The 22013-nt window shown below is 53.2% G+C and overlaps 4 protein-coding genes across 11 annotated transcripts in view; 3 read left to right on the top strand and 1 right to left on the bottom strand.

Moving 5' to 3' along the window:
* Positions 1–778: 778 nt before the first annotated feature.
* Positions 779–9795, top strand: VAMP5 (vesicle associated membrane protein 5). The gene is made up of 3 exons (XM_525803.6): positions 779–893; positions 8118–8255; positions 9350–9795. Exons 1-3 carry the CDS (start codon positions 891–893, stop codon positions 9557–9559), a joined length of 351 nt encoding a protein of 116 aa, XP_525803.3. The 5' UTR covers positions 779–890; the 3' UTR covers positions 9560–9795.
* Positions 9796–11572: 1777 nt separating this feature from the next.
* RNF181 (ring finger protein 181) lies at positions 11573–13971 on the top strand. 2 transcript variants are annotated; one of them, XM_515588.8, is made up of 5 exons: positions 11662–12266; positions 12909–13039; positions 13212–13321; positions 13494–13568; positions 13835–13971. In XM_515588.8, exons 1-5 carry the CDS (start codon positions 12181–12183, stop codon positions 13892–13894), a joined length of 462 nt encoding a protein of 153 aa, XP_515588.1. In that variant the 5' UTR covers positions 11662–12180; the 3' UTR covers positions 13895–13971. The 2 variants fall into 2 exon arrangements, with proteins under 2 accessions (XP_009441044.1, XP_515588.1); XM_009442769.5 differs by lacking the exon at positions 13212–13321 and having other exon boundaries at positions 11573–12266; positions 13343–13568.
* Positions 13972–14938: 967 nt separating this feature from the next.
* On the bottom strand, positions 14939–19115 carry TMEM150A (transmembrane protein 150A). Of its 6 annotated transcripts, none has more exons than XM_001167999.7 (8): positions 18997–19115; positions 18274–18454; positions 17827–17874; positions 17413–17499; positions 16739–16806; positions 16282–16409; positions 15916–16093; positions 14939–15708 (listed from the first exon to the last, which is right to left on the bottom strand). In XM_001167999.7, exons 2-8 carry the CDS (start codon positions 18336–18338, stop codon positions 15467–15469), a joined length of 816 nt encoding a protein of 271 aa, XP_001167999.1. In that variant the 5' UTR covers positions 18339–18454; positions 18997–19115; the 3' UTR covers positions 14939–15466. The 6 variants fall into 6 exon arrangements, with proteins under 6 accessions (XP_001167999.1, XP_063645756.1, XP_009441049.1 ...); XM_063789686.1 differs by lacking the exon at positions 18997–19115 and adding an exon at positions 18686–18798; XM_009442774.4 differs by lacking the exon at positions 17827–17874.
* Positions 19116–19365: 250 nt separating this feature from the next.
* USP39 (ubiquitin specific peptidase 39) overlaps positions 19366–22013 on the top strand; it is a 46061-nt gene continuing 43413 nt past the window's right edge. The window contains exon 1 of one of the 2 annotated variants that reach the window (XM_009442771.5): positions 19366–19471. The gene's annotated coding sequence lies outside the window, so the exon portion shown is untranslated. Of the gene's footprint in view, positions 19811–22013 lie in introns of both variants that reach the window. The other variant, XM_054678566.2, reaches the window with a different exon arrangement.

Raw genomic sequence — 22013 nt, 5'->3', positions numbered from 1 at the left:
AAAAAAAACAAAACAAAAAACGAGGGACCTTATTTTAAGATGTCCGAGGCAGCTTGCAGTAGTGGAGAACAGGTAGCTGGTGGTTTCTCTGTAGCAGTGAGAGGACAGGATGGGTAGATTCGGCTCAGGAAGGCTCTGAAGTGGTAGTAGATACACCAGCCTCCCCCATCCTCTGACTGAGGAGCAAGTGCATGGCGGGTGCATGACAGCACAGAGCTGCACTTGCCCTCATGGTGAGGAAAGACATACAGAAAGGCTAGAGCTAGTACTTTGCCCATGTGGGGCTGCTTTCTTTTTGAATAGAGGTGAAAGTCACGCAACGTACAGTTTGTTATTTTAAAGTGTACAGATCAGTGACATGTATTCAGAATGTTGTGCAACCACCACTTGTCTTTAGTTTCAAAACTTTTTGGGTGCCTGTTTTTGGTTCTGGGTGAGATGCACTCACCAGGGTGATAAAGACCCTGCCTGGCTTGTTCATGGCGTCTCCAGGACCTAGTATGGTGCCTGACCGTGGCACTCATAGGGTGTTTGTTGAGTGAATGAATGATGCCTTTTCAGCTAAACTCGAGCTAGAAGACTCCAGGGCTCACTCCACTGTGCCCATTCCACAGATCCGGCCCCGAGGTGTGCCCGTTCACCAGGCAGAGGTGTCATCCGAATTCAGGCTCCTGGGGCCCGGGAGGGTCCGACTCTACGGACCCAGGTCGCTGTGGCCCATCGCTTTCGATTTGACTTGGTTTCTGTCGCCACTCGCGGAAGGCGCGCCCCCCGCCCTCGCTCGGCGGCCCGCCCCGCCCCGCCCCTGCTCTTCCTCCGGGGCCGCTGGCACTGCGGCCGCTCCGCAGGCAGAGAAGCCGGGAGCGGGCGAGGCGGCGGCGGCAGCAGCGATGGTGAGGGCCCGGGCGGGGCCGGCCAGCCCTGCGACGGGCAGAGGGCGAGTGGCGGGGGTGGGAGAGAGGAGTCCAAAGTCCGCGGGCTGGGGCCTCCCCTGGGACCCACGAGGGCCAGACCTGAGGCGGTGACCACTGCTGGAGCAGGACGGGGCGGACCCTCCACTCCCTGCGCGCCGCATGGGAGAGAAATGCGTGAGCCCCCTCCTGGCTGCACCGCGCAGAGCGAGCGGGACTCGGGCTCCCCATTCTCCTGAAGCAAAGCGGTTAAGAGCACCGACTTTGGAGTCGGACTCCGGGCTGGGATCCCAGCTCTGTGACCCGGGACAAGTCACTTAACCTCCCTGAGCCTCCTTTTCCGCGTCTGTGAAGTGGGGTCAGTAATACCTGCCTTGTTGGGTCCTTGCGAGATTAAAGGAGCCACAGTGGCAGAGACCCGCCTGGCACTCAGAACCCACTGCTAAGAAGTGGTAGGAAATGTAACGACCTCGTCAGCCCTTTCCGCAGCTGTGAGGAGCCAAGCCTGGCTCAGGAGTTGGAAACTTGAGCAGATGGGGTGGCAGAGGCCATTCCAGCCCCATGGCAGGGTGTTGGAGGGCGAACTCCTCCCCTAGAGAAAGAGAAAGGGAGATGTTTACTCTGAAAGTTCCACTAAAGTTATCAGTGTATGGCACAGGCCTGACTCCCTGCTAACCTCTACCTAGTGACACATTCCTGAGTTGAGTCATCCCCACTCCTGCTGCAGATCCTGGCCTCTGTCCTCACTTGCCATCTCCAAGGCAAAGATGTCAGGAACAGCTGGTGCCAGTTTCTCCCTTTTCTGCTCCTGGGCAGGAAGTAGGCTTGGTGCTTTAAGATTTTGCCTTGGAGAAACTGACAGAGGTGTGATGGATGTGGCCTGGCTAGGGGTCAATGCCTGGATGGCCTTATCTCCAGGGAACTTGGAGGCAGGAAGAGGAAGTGGGGCAGGAAGGTAGCACTGAGCTCTGAGGCCAGGCCAGGAAGCTGAGGAAGGCTCTGAGAATAGGGCAGAGCCCAGAGCCCACTTAAGGGTGTGCAGGGCAAGGGGTCAGGCAGGGGTAGGGGTGGGCTTCAGCCGGCCCTTAGCTCTTCGGGAGAAGCTCCTGAAGTGAAGGCTGAAGGCAGGATAATTTATTGGGGGAGGAGGATACTGGGAAACCTGGGGATTCTCACGGGTACATTTGAGGCAGTCTGTGGAGGAGAGGCTGGGGAGGTCGCTCCTCCACCCATCCATCTCCTAGCCTCTTCCTGTTTCTTCTTTCACTCTTGCCCCTTTAGCTCTTTCCCTTCCTTCCACCCATCCCCTTTCCCTCCCTGGTCCTTCTTCCTTTCACTTTTCTTTTCTTCTCTATGACTCATTCAACCAACAAGGATTTCTTGGAAATGTCCTTCATGCCAGCATGGTGACAAGTATAGGGGACAGAGCAGGAACAAAGCAGTGATGGGAAAGATGGAAATGGAATGAATAATTACTTGAATTCATTAATCTTGTAGATGATCCTCTCTCCAAAGAATGTGTGTGTTGAGCCACGGGCCTCCCTCATATGCACACAAATTAGGTTGGTAGCATCAACCAGATTCTTTAGCCAATCAGCTAAAGTGTCTGACCTCCTCGTACCTGCATCTAATTTAGCACACGGGTTACAAATGTGGTGCCTGGAGTCTGTGTTGGTTCAACTCCCAGATCTTCTACTCACTGGCTCTGTGACCTTGGACAGGTGATTTAACACCTCTGAGCCAAAGTTTCCTATAAAACTGGGAAAAGGCCAGGCGCAGTGGCTCGCACCTGTAATCCCAGCACTTTGGGAGGCCGAGGCGGGCAGATCACGAGTTCAGGAGTTCAAGATCAGCCTGGCAAACATGGTGAAACCCTGTCTCTACTAAAAATATAAAAAAATAGCCGGGTGTGGTGGCACACGCCTGTAGTCCCAACTACTCGGGAGGTTGAGGCAGGAGAATCGCTTGAACCTGGGAGGCGGAAGTTGCAGTGAGCTGAGATCGCACCATTGCACTCCAGCCTGGGTGACAGACTAAGGCTGTCTCAAAACAAAAACAAACAAACAAACAAACAAACAAAATAACTGGGTTAATAATATGGCCTTCAATGGGTTGTTGGGTGAGGATTAAATGAGACAGAGCAAATGAACAGCAAGCAGCATAGTGCCTACCTCAGAGTATGTGCCCATTGGATGGTGGCTGTTATTCTTGCTCAAGATGTAAAACCTCAACAGCCTGCCGTGCCAGATGAAAATAAACTAGATGCAGCCGGGCGCGGTGGCTCACGCCTGTAATCCCAGCACTTTGAGAGAGAGGCCAAGCCAGGAGGATCACGAGGTCAGGAGTTCGAGACCACCCTGGCTAACACGGTGAAACCCTGTCTCTACTAAAAATACAAAAAATTAGCTGGGCGTGGTGGCAGGCACCTGTAGTCCCAGCTACCCTGGAGGCTGAGGCAGGAGAATGGCGTGAACCCAGGAGGCAGAGCTTGCAGTGAGTGGAGATCACGCCACTGCACTCCAGCCTGGGCAACAGAGCGAGACACCATCTCAAAAAAAAAAAGAAAGAAAATAAACTAGATGCTAGTTACCAAGTTACCAAAAGCCCATTTAAAGTTCTGAGCCACAGGTTAGAAACAATTATGTGTACTATGTGTACAAGTTTGCCATAGGGAAGAGCTTGCTTGGCTGTGCATTTTATAAAACGAAGAGGTTTTACTGACCACCTGTATTACACAATTCTTTTTTTTTTTTTTGAGACAGAATCTCGCTCTGTCGCCCAGGCTGGAGTGCAGTGGCCCTTAGTTCACTGCAACCTCTGCCTCTCAGGTTTAAGTGATCCACCTGCCTTAGCCTCCCGAGTAGCTGGGATTACAGGTGCCCGCCACCACGCCTGGCTAATTTTTGTATTTTTAGTAGAGACAGGGTTTCACCATATTGGCCAGACTGGTCTCAGACTCCTGACCTTGTGATCCACCTGCCTCGGCCTCCCAAAGTGCTGGGATTACAGGCGTGAGCCACCACACCTGGCCATATTGTACAATTCTTGAGATCTGACTGCTAAAAAAAAAAAAAAGGAGCTAGGGAAATGTGGGCCACATCAATATAATAGCTCTTATTTATTGAGCATTTAGTATGTGTCAGGCGTTGTGCTAAGCTTTTGATTTACAATAAGTCACATAATCCTTAGCTAACATTATTATCAGCACTTTACAGAAGAGGAAGTGGAGGTCAGAAAGGTCATATCCTCAGTCTCAGTCACTCAGCTGGTGAGTGGCAGAAGCAGGATTTCAACAGACGGGTGCAAAGCAGAGCCCTGCTCCTAGTCTCTGAGCTGAGTGCTGACTTAGGGAGGCAATGTTATACCGGTACTTGCGCCCATTCATCTGACGACAGTTAGAACAGTTTCTTGGATACTAGACAGGAGATGGGGAGACAAGGAGAGTTAGGATAGGGAGGTTTTTTTTGTTTTTGTTTCTTTGTTTTTTCTTGAGACAGGGTCTCACTCCTTTGCCCAGGCTGGAGTGCAGTGCGCAATCTTGGCTCACTGCAGCCTCTGCCTCCTAGGTTCAAGCAATTCTCCTGCCTCAGCCTCCCGAGTAGCTGGGACTACGGGCAGGCACCACTTTGCCCGGCTAATTTATGTATTTCTTGGTAGAGGCATGATCTGCCCACCTTGGCCTCCCAAAGTCCAGGGATTACAGGCATGAGCCACCGTGCCTGGCCCAGATGGTGTGGTTTTGAGAACTGCGTTTTCATAGGAGGAATCAAAGAGATTGAGCCCAGAAAAACCTGAGAGGTTTGAGTGTCATAGAGGGGATATTCTGTACAGGGGGCAACAGTCTGTCAAGAACATTTCCTGTGTAACTGCCACTCTCTGGCAATTACACAACTGCTCCCCTCTCGCCCTGGCTCAAAATTCCAAGCCCTGCAGGCTTCTGGCCTTGGGTCTCAGAAATGCCTGTCTCACCCTTCTTCCTTTCTCCACGCTCTGCTTGTCACCCCTCTCCCGCCTGGTGGCCATCTCCTCGCAGTCTTGCTGATGGTACTTCTCCACCCCTCTGGCTGGCCTCTCTGCCATTTTCTTACTTCTATCTGTGCCTGTCTACCACCAATAGAGAAATTATCCTGAAGCACTTCTTCACTGTCACCCTTGGCTCAAAAACCACACTCGCTCTTAAGTTTTATCAGTCGCTTGGAGCCAGTCTTCTCTACCTGACCTTTTCTGCCTTCTGTCCTGCCCCATCCCTCCCATCCTCTGCCTGGTCCTCACTGTCAGGGTGTATCCCTATCTCTCAGTGCAAGAATGTCCCCACTCCATGTCATCCTTCAAGGGGTCACCCGCCCCCCCCATGGCACCCTCTCTGTGGCAGCTCTGATACTTACCATCTGTATCGCACAGTGTAACTCTTTACTCTTCTCTAATTGTATTACATGTGTCTTTTCCCCAGGGCAAAGTGGTCTCTTTAAGAATAGGCACAATTAGGCCAGGCATGATGGCTCATGCCTATAATCCCAGCACTTTGGGAAGCTGAGGTGGGAGGACTGCTTGAGCCCAGGAGTTCAAGACCATCCTGGGCAACATAGCAAGACCCCATCTTTAAAAATATAGGCACCATTCATCCAGGAACTGTTTATCACATCTCTGCTGTCTGCAGACATTATGCTGAGTGACAGTGTGGCGTAAGGCAGTGTGGCCCTTGTCCTCTTGCTTACCTCCTTCCAGGGTCCCTGGAGCTTTATTTCTCACAGTGCCAGCAGAGACCTGTGTATATAGTCAGTGTCCTTTTTCCTCTGGTTGAGTGGGGGCCAAGGAGGGCCCGAGACTTGAGTCTAAGGCCTCTGTGTTCCCTGGAGCGAATGTGTTCTTTTAGGCCTGGGTCCATCTTGGCTCCAGGCAGGCCTGGCTTCGCATTGGGGGAGACTGGTCCAGATTACAGCTGGAAGCACAGCCAGCTCTTTGGAGAATGTGACCCAAATATCACCCCTTGTTGAAAAATAAGGTAACAATAGCTGTAGCATTTAGAATAGAAAATAAAAAGATAATATCCAGCATTTTCCCAGTCTCTAGCAGTGACTCTTATTTTTGAGTCTTTATCCATTCTCAAGTTTTTGCTTTGGACCATTTAATTTTGTTTTTTGTTTTGTTTTGTTTGCTGAGACGGAGTCTTGCTCTGTTGCCCAGGCTGGAGTGCAGTGGTGTGATCTTGGCTCACTGCAACCTCCGCCACCCAGGTTCAAGCGATTCTCCCATCTCAGCCTCCCAAGTAGCTGGGATTACAGGCATGCACCACCATGCCTGGCTAATTTTTGTATTTTTAGTAGAGATAGGGTTTCACCATGTTGGCCAGGCTGGTCTCGAACTCCTGGCCTCAAGTGATCTGCCTGCCTGGGGCTCCCAAAGTGCTGGGATTACAGGTGTGAGCCACTGCGCCCAGCCTGCCTTGGAGTATTTGAATGTGGGGAAGTTCAAAGGATTGAATGATGGAGCCTTGTTGAATGCTATAGTAGTAATAATAGTGATGACGGTTGACTCAGGAAAAGGTGAGAGTGCAGTTTCCCTGCTCTCTTCATTGTTCCTCTGTGTTTCCTGCTTACTGCTTCCTCCAGCCTGTGAGCGCACCCTCCCCTACAGTGGTTTGCCTGACCTCTCTTGAAGCAGGTTGCTTTTCTAGCTCATGGGTAAATATTGACCTATTTGGGTTTCAAATGCCTGCCCCTCGAAACTCATGCAGGGCTAGAAAAACATGCTGGGAGAACATCTCTTGAGAATAAGAATTGCTTTTGGTTAGGCTGTATCGTAATTGGCCCACTCACTGAGTCCTTGCTTGCAATGGTCAGCACTGTGCTGGCCTCCCGGTGGGATGGTGGTGGACAAAGGCAGGGCACTGCTCCCTGCCCTCCCTCTGGGAGTTTGTGGTCCAGCTGGGGAGATAGGACTCATACACTGGGAATTCTTGGAGGCTGTATACCAAGCAGCTGCAAGGATCCTGAAGGAGGATTCTTGGCTGAGTGGGAGGTGGCCCTCTGTGACCACCAGATCTCTTCTAACACTTAAGTTTTCTGGTTTTAAGTGGAATTCAGTCAAGTGCCAAAATGTCTGTTGTAGACAATGGGTGACGTGGGCTGGCAGGAAAAGAAGCTTGCCCTTCTTGTAAGGAGGGGAAGGGAACAGGGATGGGCTGTGGGGAACTAGGCTAAGAGGAAGGAGTTTCTGTGGTTTTCTAATCCACTGGTATTCATCTCCCTGAAATGTCCCTGCTCCTAGGCTTCTGGCTTATACCAGGGCCTCCTGCCTGGTGTCTCTCTCTGTTACGTGCACCCAAAGCCCAGTGCCTTTCTTGCACATGACCCAGACTTTCTCTCTCCCCTGTCATTTCAACCTTCCCCAGCTTGGATCCAAGACCTCCCTTCCCAGTCCTCTGAAATGAGCTGGTGTTTTCTGTTAGGCAAAGCTGCCCCCCAGGCTGGGAAATCCAAGAGTTAGTCTCATCTCTGTAAGTTGGACCCCAGTGAGGACCCCAGCTGAGTGGAAGGCTGGAGGCCAGAGGCCGGTACCACTGAGGTTCCCAGACGGAGAGGGAAGTTGGAGCAGTGATATAGGGAGCAGGATCAGGCCAGGAGGCAGAACTGGCCTGACCAGTCAGAGGCCCAAGGAGGAAGATCTGAGCTTCTCAGTTTGGGGATAGAGGGGTTAGGCAGAGACTATGATGTGTGCTGCTTCAAAATTACCTTTCTAGCCTGTAGGGTAGGTCTCCTCCCTGTGTGTTCCAGCCAGGTAGCTTGGTTACCCATTCTTTGCTGCCTTCTTAGGCCAGTGGGAAACCTTAGGGCAGCTGTGCATTGATTGGGTAGAGGCCATTCTGGAGCAGGTGAGAAAAGAATCAGCTTCGTGGGAGGGTGGGGTCCTGGGAAGATCCCACCTTGGGACAGCTTAGAGGAAGCTGAGGTGCTGGAAGCCGGGACTTACCTAGGTCCTAGGCCCTGCCTTGACGTGCAAGGGGAGGAGCCTGTGAGACCTAAGGTGTGCCGCACTCACCCCGAAGGCCAGACCTTCACTCCGCACACATCATACCCTTACACGAAGGATGCTGTTACTCTCATGCTGTACCCACCTACAGGGGGAGAAGGAGGCTTCTAGATCTCAGGGGCAGATGAGGGCCAGGTGGGGGCCTCATGCAGCCCTGACCTCGGGCTTGGTGTCCAGGCAGGAATAGAGTTGGAGCGGTGCCAGCAGCAGGCGAACGAGGTGACGGAAATTATGCGTAATAACTTCGGCAAGGTCCTGGAGCGTGGTGTGAAGCTGGCCGAACTGCAGCAGCGTTCAGACCAACTCCTGGATATGGTGTGAGGCCTGGGGGAGCATGGAGGGGAGGGGAGAGGATTGGGAAAGTCTCTCTTGGGCTGTATTCAGGATCTCCAGTTCCTTGGTGGGGTTGAGGCCTTCTTGAGGGCCAGTGTGGGGCCTCTGGGTTTCCTCAGGCACCCATAGCCTAGACATGCAACAGATAGACCCTGCAAGATAAGAAGGCCTTGGTTTGAAGCTGTGGACCTTCCTAAAGGTAGAAAACTGGTATTGTTTTTTGTTTCTTTTTTACTTTGAGACAGAGTCTCACTCTTTCGCCCAGGCTAGTACAGTGGCACAATCATATTTGCTGCAGCCTCTACCTCCCAGGCTTAAGTGATCCTCCTGCCTCAGCCTCCTGAGGAGCTAGGACTACAAGCATGCACCACCATGCCTAATTTTTGATTTTTTGTAGAGATGAGGTCTCACCACGTTGCCTATGCTGGTCTTGAACTCCTAGATCCAAGAGATCCTCCCACCTTGGCTTCCCAATGTGCTGGGATTACAGGCATGAGCCACTGTGTCCAGCCTGAGTACTGGCATTGTTAACTGAGGGTGAGACACTAGGGCTGAAAGTCAAGGGCCACACCGGTGTTTGAGATGAGTCAGGCTGGGAGGGTTCCACGGCGGGTGGTATAGAAAGAGAGCAGACAAGGCCGGGTGCGGTGTCTCACGCCTGTAATCCCAACACTTTGGGAGGCCGAGGTGGGCAGATCACAAGGTCAGGAGTTCGAGACTACCCTAGCCAGTATGGTGAAACCCCGTCTCAACTAAAAATACAAAAATTAGCCGGGCGCAGTGGTGTGCACCTGTAGTCCCAGCTACTAGGGAGGCTGAGACAGGAGAATTGCTTGAACCCGGGAGGCAGAGGTTGCAGTGAGCTGAGATTGTGCCACTGTACTCCAGCCTGGGTGACAGGGAGAGACTCCTTCTCAAAAAAAAAAAAAAAAAAAAAAAAAAAAAGAAAGAAAGTAGACAAGATGGGGAGGATGCAGGAGGAGACTAAGCCTTACTGAGATGGGGTTGGGAGGAGCTGGCTCCCAGGCCAAGGGGGTGCCAGCTAACTCCCACTTTGTGTCTGGGGGTATCCGCAGAGCTCAACCTTCAACAAGACTACACAGAACCTGGCCCAGAAGAAGTGCTGGGAGAACATCCGTTACCGGATCTGCGTGGGGCTGGTGGTGGTTGGTGTCCTGCTCATCATCCTGATTGTGCTGCTGGTCGTCTTTCTCCCTCAGAGCAGTGACAGCAGTAGTGCCCCACGGACCCAGGATGTAGGCACTGCCTCAGGGCCTGGGAACTGACCCAGCTGGTCCTGAAGGAGAAGCCAAATGGCTGCACTGACCGATTCTGGTCTCCAGAGGACCTTGGTGTTTGCTCTCCCTTGACCCACCCCAGTGAGTGCCAAAGGGCAGCCCCAACATGTGTATCCCTACATTTCCTGTTATGCCACAGACTGGCCCTTGAGGGCAGCCTGCTGTACTGGCCATGCTGGGCCAGCCCCACCTGGAGCTCAGTAAAAACTGCTGTTTGATTAAAAGCTGGTATCTGTGTGTGAAGGTCCCCAGGTTGGTTAATCCCATCTGTCTCTACCCCTAGGGCTGCTTAAAAAGCCCATCACCCAAAGGACTCCACCCCTGGGAGATGGCTCCTTCCTCTCCCTTCCCTACTTGATCCAACCCGACACAGACAGGGAGTGTGGATGCAAGAACACAATGGCCCCCAAAGCAGACCCTTGAACCAGTCCTCCCCATCTGAGCCTGTTTCTCTGAGAATGAAATCTATTATTTTTCTGTCATCTTGGGGATGCTTAGAGGACCAATGAGACTGTAGATGCGATGACAAAGAAGAAAGCACTTCACCAATTTTTTTTTTTTTTTTTGAGACAGAGTTTTTGCTCTGTTGCCCAGGCTGGAGTGCAATGGCACGATCTCAGCTCACTGCAACCTCCACCTCCTGGGTTCAAGCAATTCTCCTGCCTCAGCCTCCCAAGTAGCTGGGATTACAGGTGCCCACCATCACACCTGGCTAATTTTTGTATTTTTAGTAGAGACAAGGTTTCACCATGTTGGCCAAGCTGGTCTTGAACTCTTCACCTCAGGTGATCCACCTGCCTCGGCCTTCCAAAGTGCTAGGATTGCAGGCGTGAGCCACCGCGCCTGGCCCAAAAAATTTTTCATAAGGCTCTCACCTTCAGATAAATGGTTTCCCCTCTGAATACTTCCCATTCCTCAATTTCTCTTTCCACCTTCTATCTACCTCAAGCTTTACATCAGACTGCAGATGGGGGAAGTGACAGCAAGAGATGGGGACCTTAAAGCACTCCTTGGTATTCCCATCTCCCTCCTTCCCTTCCTTCCTTTTTCGACGGGGTCTCTCCTGTGTCTTCCCTCCCTCCCTCTTTCGACGGGGTCTATGTTGCCGAGGCTGGTCTCGAACTCCTGGGCTCAAGCAATTCTCTTGCCTTTAGTGCTGGGATTGCAGGCGTGAGCCACCATGTCCAGCCTGAATTCAGGCTTTTCAAAGCTACAGGGCCATATAGGGCCAGGCAGGCAGTGCCTTCAGGGCCATAGCAAAGATCATTGGGCAAAGGCATGGAAGAAGGAAATAAAGCCACACCAAGACTGTGGAAACAGGGCAGCCTCTGCCTGGGCTACTTAACTGCAGTTCAAACTCAGGTGTGAGTGGCAAGGGGAATTCAGGGTCAAGTGTGTAAAATAAGCAGTTCCTTGCTGGGTAAAGTGAGGGCTACTGACAGAAACCAGAATAAGCCTGAGTTGTGTGGAGCTTTACCCCTTACAGAGCGTGTTAGTTTCACTGAGCGCATTAGCGTCTTCCTCTCTTGGGAAAGATGGAGGAAAGCACTTGGCCCTGCAGCTGGTCTGCAACACCACTTACAGACTGCAAATTTGGGCAAGCCACTTCTGAGGTAAAAAGGGCATAATGACGCTTAGCTCCTGGGTCTATTGAGGGGATGATCGAGCGTGTAAAACATACATCAGACTAACAGTTCTAGATGCTAAATAGTACCTATCATCCAAATCATTGAGTGCAGTGGTTCTTAAACCTGCTTCACCTGCAGAATTTATACAAGTGCCATTGCCCAGGCCCCACCACAGATCAGTTAAATCAGAATCTTCGAAGGTATCAGACACGGGTGTTTCTAAAGCTCCTCCGCGCCCATTCTCTCCTCTGGGAATTCATGTGTAGCCAGGAATGAAAAGGTCTTAGTACAAGCCAGCAGTTTTACAGAAGCTAGGGATAGCAACGGGCTGAAGGTAACAGTCCCATGAGCTGGTTGAGGCCCCAGGTTCTCCGGCAGAGAGATCTCTCTCAGTTGGGGAGGCTTGCCCCACCCTTTATTATTATGCCTAACACATAAGAAATGCGCAGGAATTTTTTTTTCGGGGTTGGGGACCAATCAAACGCAAACTGGTGAACCAACTAGGGCGCCGCGGGGCAGAAGTGTCCGGCGGGGATCCGGAAGCGCCATGGCCCAACGCTCGCAGGAACCTGAACCCCTGGGCCAGCACCGCCTTTGCTCGCAGAGGGAGGCCTCTAGCATCTGTACTGTCGAAGCCCTCTGAGCTTCAGGGCAGACTGAAGAGCCTTACACACCAGACACTTGGACGCGATCGCGCCAGAAATCCCCGGGAATTCAGTCTTGGCTCCGATTCCAAAACAAATGATTCCTCACCAGCCAGATCTCCATCATTGGCGTTAGTCTCTGGTCACCTGACTTGTTCAAGCCAATGAGAGGGGGCCGAATTAGTACTTCCGCTTTCCGTGCTGTTTAACGAGCCACTATGCCCGTCCCTCGGATACTCTGATTGGCCAGCCTCTCTCAGCTCGTCAGTTTATTGGCCAGCGCCGCTAGGCCGCTATCGAGCAGGGTCCGAGGGCTGTGTCAGAAGGCTGGGCAGCCATGGCGTCCTATTTCGATGAACACGACTGCGAGCCGTCGGACCCTGAGCAGGAGACGCGAACCAACATGCTGCTGGAGCTCGCAAGGTGGGTGCTCGGGGCTTGGGGATAGGGTCCAACCAGCAGGTTTCTGGGCTGGGGCTGGCTGGAGAAGGCGGATTACCAGGGGCAGCGGATTCTGGGGAGGACAGATGAGTAATCTGGAGTGTTAGTACGGGCGGCGAGACTGAGGGGTGTGGGGATGAGCATCTCAATAATTTGGGCCGTCCGTTGGGCCGGCCTGGGCAAGGGGATTGCGGGAAAGATTGGAGCTGGAGAGTGGTGGGCGTGGGGGCGGAAGGACAGCAGGCTCTGGGAGGTCTCAGAGAAGGTGAGGCATGGGGGCGGGGTTGGGGCCGTGTGCTGTGAGTGGGTATATTCATCAGTAACAGCAGGCACTGCTGACTTGGAATCTGGCTCTACCAGGTTATTCAGCGTAGCCTGAGTAACTTCTCTGAGTCTGTTGCCTCATGTGTAAAATGGGAATAAACACTTTACGTGCTGGGGCGGTCTGATAGCAGTTGTAAACTATTTCCCATCGTGCTTTTTATCTAGTGAGCATCTACTAACTACTAAGGGTAGCTATTATTCCTACTAGCTGGGCAGCGTGTTTATTAATGTCCAGTGGATTATGGGGACAAAGAAAAAGCATAGTTTTCCTTTGTTCTGACTTTACATCCTCTTCCCCAGGTCACTTTTCAATAGGATGGACTTTGAAGACTTGGGGTTGGTAGTAGATTGGGACCACCACCTGCCTCCACCAGCTGCCAAGACTGTGGTTGAGAACCTCCCCAGGACAGTCATCAGAGGCTCTCAGGCTGGTGAGGACACTGATTCTTTCTGCTATTTGGGCCAGACCCACCCCTTCCCCAAGCCAGACTGTGGTCTGGTCCTTCAGTTTTCCAGGTCAGGTGGGGGTAAGTGTCCTTCAGGAGTGGGAGCTTGGGAGGCAGAGCCTGTAGCAGCTCTCCTGATCAGCACTCCTTCCTAAAGAGCTCAAGTGCCCCGTGTGTCTTTTGGAATTTGAGGAGGAGGAGACTGCCATTGAGATGCCTTGCCATCACCTTTTCCATTCCAGCTGCATTCTGCCCTGGCTAAGCAAGGTACTGCTTCTCTTCTTCCAGCTCTCACCCTGCCCTGGGCCCAGTACTCAAGCTTCTTTCTGTTCATGGACTGCTGGGGGATGGAAGAAGAGTGGCAGTTGGGAGCAGGGGAGGGTGGTTATCAGCTTATGAAGATCAGACCAAGGCTAGAATACTACTCTACTTTTCTCAGACAAATTCCTGTCCCTTGTGCCGCCATGAGCTGCCCACTGATGACGACACTTATGAGGAGCACAGACGAGATAAGGTAGGGGCTGATGCTTAAGTGGAGGGGTCGTAATGGGCTCCCTCAGTCCTGTCCCCGCTGCCATCACTTCCTACCTCAGCAGGACTGGGTAGGCCTCAGAATCCCTGGCTCTGGCTGTCTTCTTAGTGACTTTGATTTGTGGTAAGAGCCTCAGCAATGCAGACGCCAGAGGCCTGAAAACAGAGCCAGCCCCATAATAGCTGCCCATCCCCTCACCCATAGGCCTTCAGTTTTGGCCCCTGCCCAGCATGCCTTCTTTCCATCAGGCTCGAAAACAGCAGCAGCAACACCGACTGGAGAACCTCCATGGAGCCATGTACACGTGAGGAGGTTGGGGCTGAGTGCTGGCCCTCTGCGTCTTCCTTATTAACCTTGAATCCTCATTAAAGGTTTCTTTACCCACCCTGAGGCTGTATTGATCACAGACCTGGCCAGGGGCTCTGCATCCTCCATCAGGTCTCTACTTCTGTTGGGGAAGGTGATCCTAAACCGCAGAAGGCACCAGCCTGCGGTTTTCCTCCCTGCTGGCCCATCTGGACTCATGGCAGGGTAAAGAACTGGATTACTGCAACAGCCAGGGCTTGGGCCTATGTGTTCATGGTTGGAAGGCAAAATGTGTCAGGGTCTGGTACCCAGTTAATTACTTAAAGCTGATAAACTAGGCTGGGTGCAGTGGCTCACGCCTGTAATGCCAGCAGTTTGGGAGGCCAAGACAGGTGGATCACGAGGTCAGGAGTTTGAGACCTTCCTGACCAACATGGTGAAACCCCGTTTCTACTAAAAATACAAACATTAGCTGGGCATGGTGGCACGCACCTGTAATCCCAGCTACTTGGGAGGCTGAGGCAGGAGAATTGCTTGAACCTGGGAGGCAGAAGTTGCAGTGAGCTGAGATCATGCCATTGCACTCTAGCCTGGGCAACAAGAGCAAAACTCCGTCTCAAAAAAAAAAAAAAAAAAAAAAAGCTGATAAACTAGCCTGCACCTTCCTCCCACTGCAATGTCTAGTTAACTTTGTAATCCCACAGGTTTTCTTTCGCTCCATTGAGAAAGCCACTTTTAATATTTTAAAGTTGCTCTCTGTACCACCCCCACCTTCCCCCCATGCCTCCTAAGGAATCAAAGTTCAAACCAGACTCTGAGTGGGGGATGGGTGAGATTATCAGACCAAGTTAGTTCTTTAGATTGCTTAGAGGCCCAGAAGGGTTTCAAGCCCTTTGAAGGGGTATTTGGGTGGCACCTGGCATCCTTTGTTTCTGGCAACAGAGTGCACTCAGCACTCCTGGGGGGCAAGGGCTTCCTCCCATCCTTGGCTTATGGAAAGCCATCCCAGATCAGGCCCCCCAACTCTCCAGAACAGGCTACAAACATGCAAATTAGAATTCTTTTAATATAAAAAAAAGTACTAAAATACCCACGTGGTTCTGCTGTGTTATTTGCCCTAAAGGAAGTGAGGGGCAGAGTGAAGAATCCCGTGCAGCTCAGTGGGCCCAGAAATGGGCCTTTCCGTAGGCTAAGGCGTGCCCACTCCACCTCCACCAGACTTCTATCCCCTCTGCTGTTCCCAGCCCCCAATTCCTGCAGCAGGAAACCCCAGTGGTCTGGCTTTGGCACTGGGAGTAGAAGGCACCTGAAGGGCTGGCTGGGTGAGTGAGGACAGGTGACCTTTAAAAACAAAATGACACCGTGGGGTGGGGAAGCAGGTCATGCAGCTGTGGCAGCTGGCAGGGCCCACTCCTCTATGGCACAGGTGGGCATGGGATGGCCACTTCTCCAGAAGTGAGGAAGCCCAGATCCCAACAGAATACTTTCTCAAAATTGTTTTTGGTACAAAATAAATGGAAAGAAGATATGGGGTGGGGTGCTGCGGAGGCCGGGCCAGCCACCCTCCCCAGACCTTAGATCATAGCGATGCTCTCGGGAGCACAGTTGAGGTGGGTGGAGGTGCTGCTGCTCCCGGAGGACTTGCAGGCCCGGCCAGGGGTAGGCTGCAGTGCAGCCACCAGTGTGTCTGAGGAGACTGCCCCAAACTCATAGCTGAAGGTGCCATAGAAAATGAGGATATCGATGACACACACCCACTCACACAGGGCTGCCCCATGTTGCAGCTGAGAACTCTCATGGACAAAGAAGACTCCACCTAAAACGAGGCTAAGGAAATGTTCAGTAGGACATACGGAAACCTGGCAACACCCCTTCTGCAGTCTCAGGCCTCACCTCTCCAAAGGGAGAGGTGTTAGTCCTCTCCCCCACATGGCAGTGTTAGGCCTCCACCCCCCATCCTCTTGGGAGGGAGAAAGGTTGAGCTAGAGGATGAGTTCCTGGCTGCCCCGTCCTGAAAGGATACTGAGGACCAGGGTGATAAAGGCGATGACAGCCAGCACACTTCGCAGATAGGCCACAGCCAGGTCCAGCGGGGCGGTGGCCCCTTGGTAGGAGAGAGCACAGTGCAGGCAAACAAAGAGCAGCCCCGCAGGGAAGGCCACGCCAGCTCCAACGTAGTGCAGAGACCTGGCATGATCCACCTGGGCCCAGAGAAGGGCCAGTTTGTGATGTGGCCATGGCCCCACCTCTCCACCCCTCCTTCAATGAATCTCCTCTCTCCCTCTTCCTTCCTCTCCCTCCTTCCAGCCCCAACCTTGAGGTGCCACACTGCAGGCAGCCAGGCCTTGTTAGGTAAAGTTCAAGGTTTGCAGGGGAGAAGGGGAAGCACCTGAAAGTTGCCAACCACCAAGAGGCCCGCAGCGTTGGTGCAGCCTGTGATGAGTGCCGTGGTGTTAACCCAAGAGTGCCGACTCTGCTCCAGGAGCTGCCCGTAGCGCAGGAGGCAGATCAGGGCCACTGGGGGAGGAGAGCACAGTTGAGGCCTTCCTCCAGCCCTGGCCCTGCCCAGCGAGCCTGTCAGCTTCCCCCAGACGCTGTGGTGCTCCTGCCCCTTCTGAGGGGCAGAAGGGAACAGACAGGCGGGTGGTGAACTAGGTTTCCTCAGGCTCCAGCCAGCAGGGTGGCTGTGTGGGAGTCAGCTTTTGGCCTTCAAGGAAGGGGAGAAGCTGCCTCTATTGCCTTAGCCCTTGGTGGGGAGGGCTGCACAGAAGAAGGGCTTCCTGGGCCTTTCTGTGTGGGGATCACTGGGCTGGGCACGCAGGGTCAGGGCTAAGGGTACAACTCACCCATGAAAGCACCCATGTTGCCAATGAGGCTGAAGAGGCAGCTTTCTGGGGGATAGGAGCCACACTTGCTGTGAGGAGGGGGAAGGACAGAGTAAGAGGGGTGCAGGAGGCCCGGGGGGCCCCCATTTTGGCTCACTGGCTCTCCCCTGCTTTACCTGCAACTGCTCCTTAGCAGGCAGGCCACTGATTTATGTGAAGATCCAGGGTCCCTCATGAACAACTGGTTCCAGGCTGGGCCCCCAAAGCAGAGCTCATGTGTGTGAGAGAGAAGGGAGTGCCCAGGAGTGTTCGGGCAACCCTGACACTCTTTGCTGAGCCCTGCGGCTGGTTTGGCTATCCTTGAGCCAGAACACGGGCTGGGCAATCTGAGGGCTCCAGCTTAAATCCAGGTGTCTCCACTTATTAGCTGTGTGACCTGGATGAGTAAGACTGAGCCTGTTTCCTCACCTATAAAATGGTGAAAACAATACCTGCCTCACTCCTGGGAGGATGAAAAGACAATGCATATAAAGCATTCAGCAGAGTGCCTGCCCCATAGTAACTGGCAAGTAGTGTTGTTATTAAGTGGCTCTTAGGATACTTATTGTTCCTGAGACCCAAGGACAGCTCTTTGCTTGAGGGGCTGTCTGGGAGGCCCTTAGATCTCCCTGACCGGCCCAATGTCCAGGCCTTACCTGATGAGGGGGACATCGTCCAGGGTGCAGCAGGTCTTGGGGCCCCCTTGCTCAGCAGGGTCAGGAGGGCAGGACTCGTTGTAGGACCTGGCAGGCAGGACAGGGAGTAGACTGGGGGAAGGGACTGCCCCCAGGCCCTTGGCCTATAGCCTCAGGCCTCAAAGAGGACTCTTTCCCAGACCTCCCCTACAGGGACAGAAGATCCCACTCCCCAGTGCCCGCCTGAAGCAGTAACCAAAGGGGCAAAGGGATAGTGGGAAGTGGGTAGGTGGCATGAAGCCATGCCTGGGGACCAATTTCAGAGAAGAGCAGTGAGGCTCAGGGTTGCAGTCTGGCTCGTGGCAGCCTCAGGCCCAAGAGGGGACAGAGATGAAGGAAGCTTTAGAGCAAGGTTGTCTGCAGAGTCCTTCATACCAGTTCTCCACAGGGCATACATGGTGGTTCATCACAGCCATGGCATACCTGTGGGAACAGAACTGTCACCCTGGCAGCCTTCCCGAGCCCCACTCAACCCACCCCATGACCCTTCTCTTCAACCTTGATTTCTGGCCCCATTCAGCCTCATTATTGTTGCTGGGGACTCAAGTTGAGGTCCCTAAGGCTTGATGCCACACCAGCACCTGCAGCATGCCCCCAGCTACAGGCCCTCTGGAAATTGCCCTGGCTAGAAGTATATTTGTCAGGGCCACCCTGCTGGACAGCAGTGGTGCCAGCTTGTCCCAAGGTGCTGTGTGCCCAGGCACCAAGTCAGGCTTTTGAGACACCCAGAGTGACCCTGGGTACCACCCTGGCTATGACAGGACAAGAGACTTTGTGTGCGTCATCAAGCTCCTGTTGCCCCCCACACCCCCCTTTACTCACACAGTCCATATGCCAGTGATGGAGAACGCTGACAGGCTGACAGGCAGGAGGATCCAGGCGGTCATGAGGGAGGGGAGCCAGGGTGGTGGTGGTGTGGGGGGGAGGACAAGAGGTAGATGGGGAAGTGGGGGCGGACCAGCTACCTTGAGATGTTTCTGCCACAACCATCAGCTGTCCTGGCCTGGTGGAGAGAGATCAAAGTCCAGGAGTGGGTAACTGGCCGGGAAGGGGGAGGGGAAGGGGGTCAACACCTTATCCAGCGCTCCCGTTGGGTCTCTGAGCGTCCAAAGTTTGGGCTGAGCCCACGGCAGAACGTGAACACCCTCTGGCACTGGGGGCCTCCGCGGTCAACCCAAATGCCACCGGCGTGCTGAGAGACGCAGGCGGACCGTAACATCTGGAAGGGAGTTACCCTCCTTCTGAGGGACCAGGGCTGGGAGAAGGGTTGGACAACCGAAGAGGCCACGCCAAGGAGAGGCTGGGTGCCGGCCCAGTGGAGCGGTGGCGAGTCGGCGGCGCGCAGGCAACCACCTGACCATCGGCGCCCTGGGCGAGGGGCGGGTTCACGCGGAAAGCCCAGCCCGGCCCGGCCCCCGCTCGCCTGGGCGCGGGGACCCCGGCTGGGGCCGGACCCTGCGGCCGGCGACCCCCCAGGACCCGGGACGCGAGAGTCCCCAGGTGATTTCTGGAAGCCCGGAGGAAGGGAAGGAGCCCAGTACGCACCTCCCCGGAGCGCCCCGCCGCCGCCGCACCCTGCTCGGCCCCCTCGTGGCGCCGACTCTAGCTGCGGCCCTCGGAGCAGCCCTGAAAGGTTTAAAGGGCCGAGCGGCCCCGCCCCTGGCGGCCCCAGGCCTCGCCGCGCCGCCCGCCGGGACGTGGAGTCCGCGCAGCCCCGGCCTCGGTGCCCGCGCCCTGCCCGAGACTACAACTCCCGAGCCCCCGCGCCCGCGTCACGGGGGAAACGTGGGCGGTGTCCCAACTTCGGAGGACCTGGGCGCGGAGGGCTGTGGCGTGAAGACCGCTCTAAAACCGAGATGACTAGAGGTTCCGTTTAACCGATTCCTGCCGGGGAAGCGTCAGCAGGTGGGGATCTCGGGGCAGCCTGCATTCCAGCTCTACCTGGGATTGTCGCCGTGCACATGGCTGGAGGAGCGTCTCTCCGCCGCTGCGCACATTTTGCAGCCTGCACCGGCCAACGGTGAGTCCTCTAGGAAGCTCTCTCAACGTGGAGCCCCATGCCTGCCTCTGGCCAGGGCTGCGGTGGGTCCAGAGAAGCAGACACAAAGACTTGGCTGTTTCTTAAGAAATCCAAGCGCCTGGGATTTGGCTTATGGTTCCTGTGGCTCAGCAAACTCCGGAGGAGGGCTGCTTTCATTAGATACTTTTTGCTTTCCTGCATACAAGTACACAATGTACTAGCCAGAAATCAGTGTCCAAGACGTGTTTCCCGACTGATCAACACTTACTTGAAATAAGACGGCAGAGACCAGAGGACATCCATTCTAAATAGACACATGTAGGTGTCAGTGTCGAGTAGGTAAGGATTAACATGGCCAGTGTTGGTAAGCAAAGAGGGGAAGGTGAGAGACCCGGAGGAATCTGGGAAAAGGAAACAGGATAGTGTGGGAAAAATTACTGACCAGCTTCACCAAAAACTTACAGGCTATGAGTGCATTCCTGGATGTTTCTTTTTTTTTTACTTTTTCTTTTTTTTTTTTGAGACGGAGTCTCGCTCTGTCGCCCAAGCTGGAGTGCAGTGGCGCGATCTCGGCTCACCGTAAGCTCCGCCTCCCGGGTTCACGCCATTCTCCTGCCTCAGCCTCCCGAGTAGCTGGGAACTACAGGCGCCCGCCACCTCACCCGGCTAATTTTTTTTGTGTTTTTAGTAGAGAGGGGTTTCACCATGTTAGCCAGGATGGTCTCGATCTCCTGACTTCGTGATCCGCCCGCCTCGGCCTCCCAAAGTGCTGGGATTACAGGCGTGAGCCACTGCGCCTGGCCCGGATGTTTCTTAAATTATTGCAAGGGTGGAAATACTTTCACATATCAGAAGTGTGCCTGGCATTCTGTCTCAAAGGCGGTCCCAGCATCTGTTGGAGCCCTTGTGAGATGACAGATCATCACCTGAATGGTGCACAGGCGCAGGTTGCCCGGCGTGAGGAGCTGAAGTTTGGCAACACTGGTGAGGCAAAGGCTATGTGAAACAACAGGGTCCTGTGCTTTAGAGAAGTAGAGCAGAATAAACTGCACAATGACTTGAAGAGGGAGAAACCTTCTTGGACCCAGTGGAAAGTAGAAATGGAAGCAGAAAACCTGTTGGAGAGCCCTTTTTCTTTTGAGACGGGGTTTCACTTGTTGCCCAGGCTGGAATGCAATGGTGCAATCTCGGCTCACTGTTACCTCTGCCTCCTGTGTTCAAGTGATTCTTGTGCCTCAGCCTCCCGAGTAGCTGGGATTACAGGTGCCTGCCACCATGCCCAGCTAATTTTTTTGTATTTTTAGTAGAGACGGGGTTTCACCATGTTGGTCAGGCTGCTCTTGAACTCCTGACCTCAGGTGATCCGCTCGCCTTGGCCTCTCGAAGTGCTGGGATTACAGATGTGAACCACCGTGCCCAGCGGGAGAGCCCTGTCCTTAAACACATTAGGACAAGTAGTTAAAACAGGGCCAAGAAGTATGGCTGTGTAGTGATCACTGTACAAGCACACCTGGCTGAATAAACCAGTGGGGGATAAAATCCAGCTCACCTGCCGCTGGCTATGCTTTGTGCCTCAGGACAAGGGTGTGCTTCCTTGCTAATTGACAGGAACCATCTTCCTGCCCAACTGCATTCCCACTGCGTAGGCACCTTATCTGCCCAATGGGGCTGTGAACCCTAATTGGAAGCTTTGCAATTCTTAACACTATATCTTCTTGAGCTGGGTTTGAGTCCCTATCCAATCAAGATGAAGGCCTGAGAGGACTACTCAAGTTCTAACATGATGTGGGGGCAAGGCATAGTAGTCCAGATCCGGGACATGAGGCAGCTTTTGGCTTAGTATGACAATCTAATAGTTCCTAAAATAGAATTATCCCAGGATGGAGCTCCGTATGACAGAAGGGCTCTTCATAGGTAGTTGGTAGGGGGAATTGTGTATCATGTAAGAAGTAGGACCAGATGTCTTTAAAAAGGCCTTCCAACTCTAATGCTACATGAGTCTGTCTAGTTGTTATGTTCCAACAGGGACAGCTCTTAAAATAGTGTGGCAAAGCAAGAGATGAGATTTCCAGTGCTGACTCGGTGGTGGAATGACTTTAGGGCAGGTATTTAACCTCCACTTCCCCAAGTACACAAGTTATTTCACAACTCTTGGCAAAAACAGTGCTGTAAAAATCGTAAGTTTATTTGTTAAAAAAAATACTGTATTTGAAAAGTACCTTCCTTCTGGGATTTTCAAATAATTTGTACACTACATTTTATTCATCTACACATTGGAAATGAGTAAACTGGTGAACATATAGCTTTTTATACATTTAACACAACCAGTGCAAATTCTCCTGCCTCTGAGAAGGCAGAGAAGCCCTTTACTCAGATGGTCTTCAATTCTAGCATTACTCCAACTCCTAGGGAAATTTCGGTTGGGTGCCTATGGCTGTATGACCATCTGATTCCTCAGGGACAGGACAGGAATTCAGCAAGGGAGCTTAAAATATTTTAAGTAATTGTCAACATTCCATGGTGACTCTCCCCAAAAATCTAG

The sequence above is a fragment of the Pan troglodytes genome, chromosome 12 (genome assembly GCF_028858775.2).
Source record: "Pan troglodytes isolate AG18354 chromosome 12, NHGRI_mPanTro3-v2.0_pri, whole genome shotgun sequence".
Taxonomy (NCBI): Eukaryota; Metazoa; Chordata; class Mammalia; order Primates; family Hominidae; genus Pan; species Pan troglodytes.
Note: the sequence above shows the minus strand (reverse complement) of the source record. Positions and strands in the feature narration are given on the sequence as shown.

What these genes read in the sequence shown, in the direction of transcription:
- TMEM150A (XM_001167999.7), bottom strand. Translation starts at nt 18,338, where the DNA reads ATGACCGCCTGGATCCTCCTGCCTGTCAGCCTGTCAGCGTTCTCCATC. An exon ending in GTATGCCCTGTGGAGAACTG is followed by an intron (nt 17,500 to 17,826) that starts GTATGAAGGACT and finishes CCTGCCTGCCAG; the next exon opens with GTCCTACAACGAGTCCTGCC. An exon ending in GACGATGTCCCCCTCATCAG is followed by an intron (nt 16,807 to 17,412) that starts GTAAGGCCTGGA and finishes CCCTCCTCACAG; the next exon opens with CAAGTGTGGCTCCTATCCCC.
- RNF181 (XM_009442769.5), top strand. Translation starts at nt 12,181, where the DNA reads ATGGCGTCCTATTTCGATGAACACGACTGCGAGCCGTCGGACCCTGAG. An exon ending in ATGCTGCTGGAGCTCGCAAG is followed by an intron (nt 12,267 to 12,908) that starts GTGGGTGCTCGG and finishes CCTCTTCCCCAG; the next exon opens with GTCACTTTTCAATAGGATGG. An exon ending in AGGAGCACAGACGAGATAAG is followed by an intron (nt 13,569 to 13,834) that starts GTAGGGGCTGAT and finishes TCTTTCCATCAG; the next exon opens with GCTCGAAAACAGCAGCAGCA.
- VAMP5 (XM_525803.6), top strand. An exon ending in CAGACCAACTCCTGGATATG is followed by an intron (nt 8,256 to 9,349) that starts GTGTGAGGCCTG and finishes GGGTATCCGCAG; the next exon opens with AGCTCAACCTTCAACAAGAC.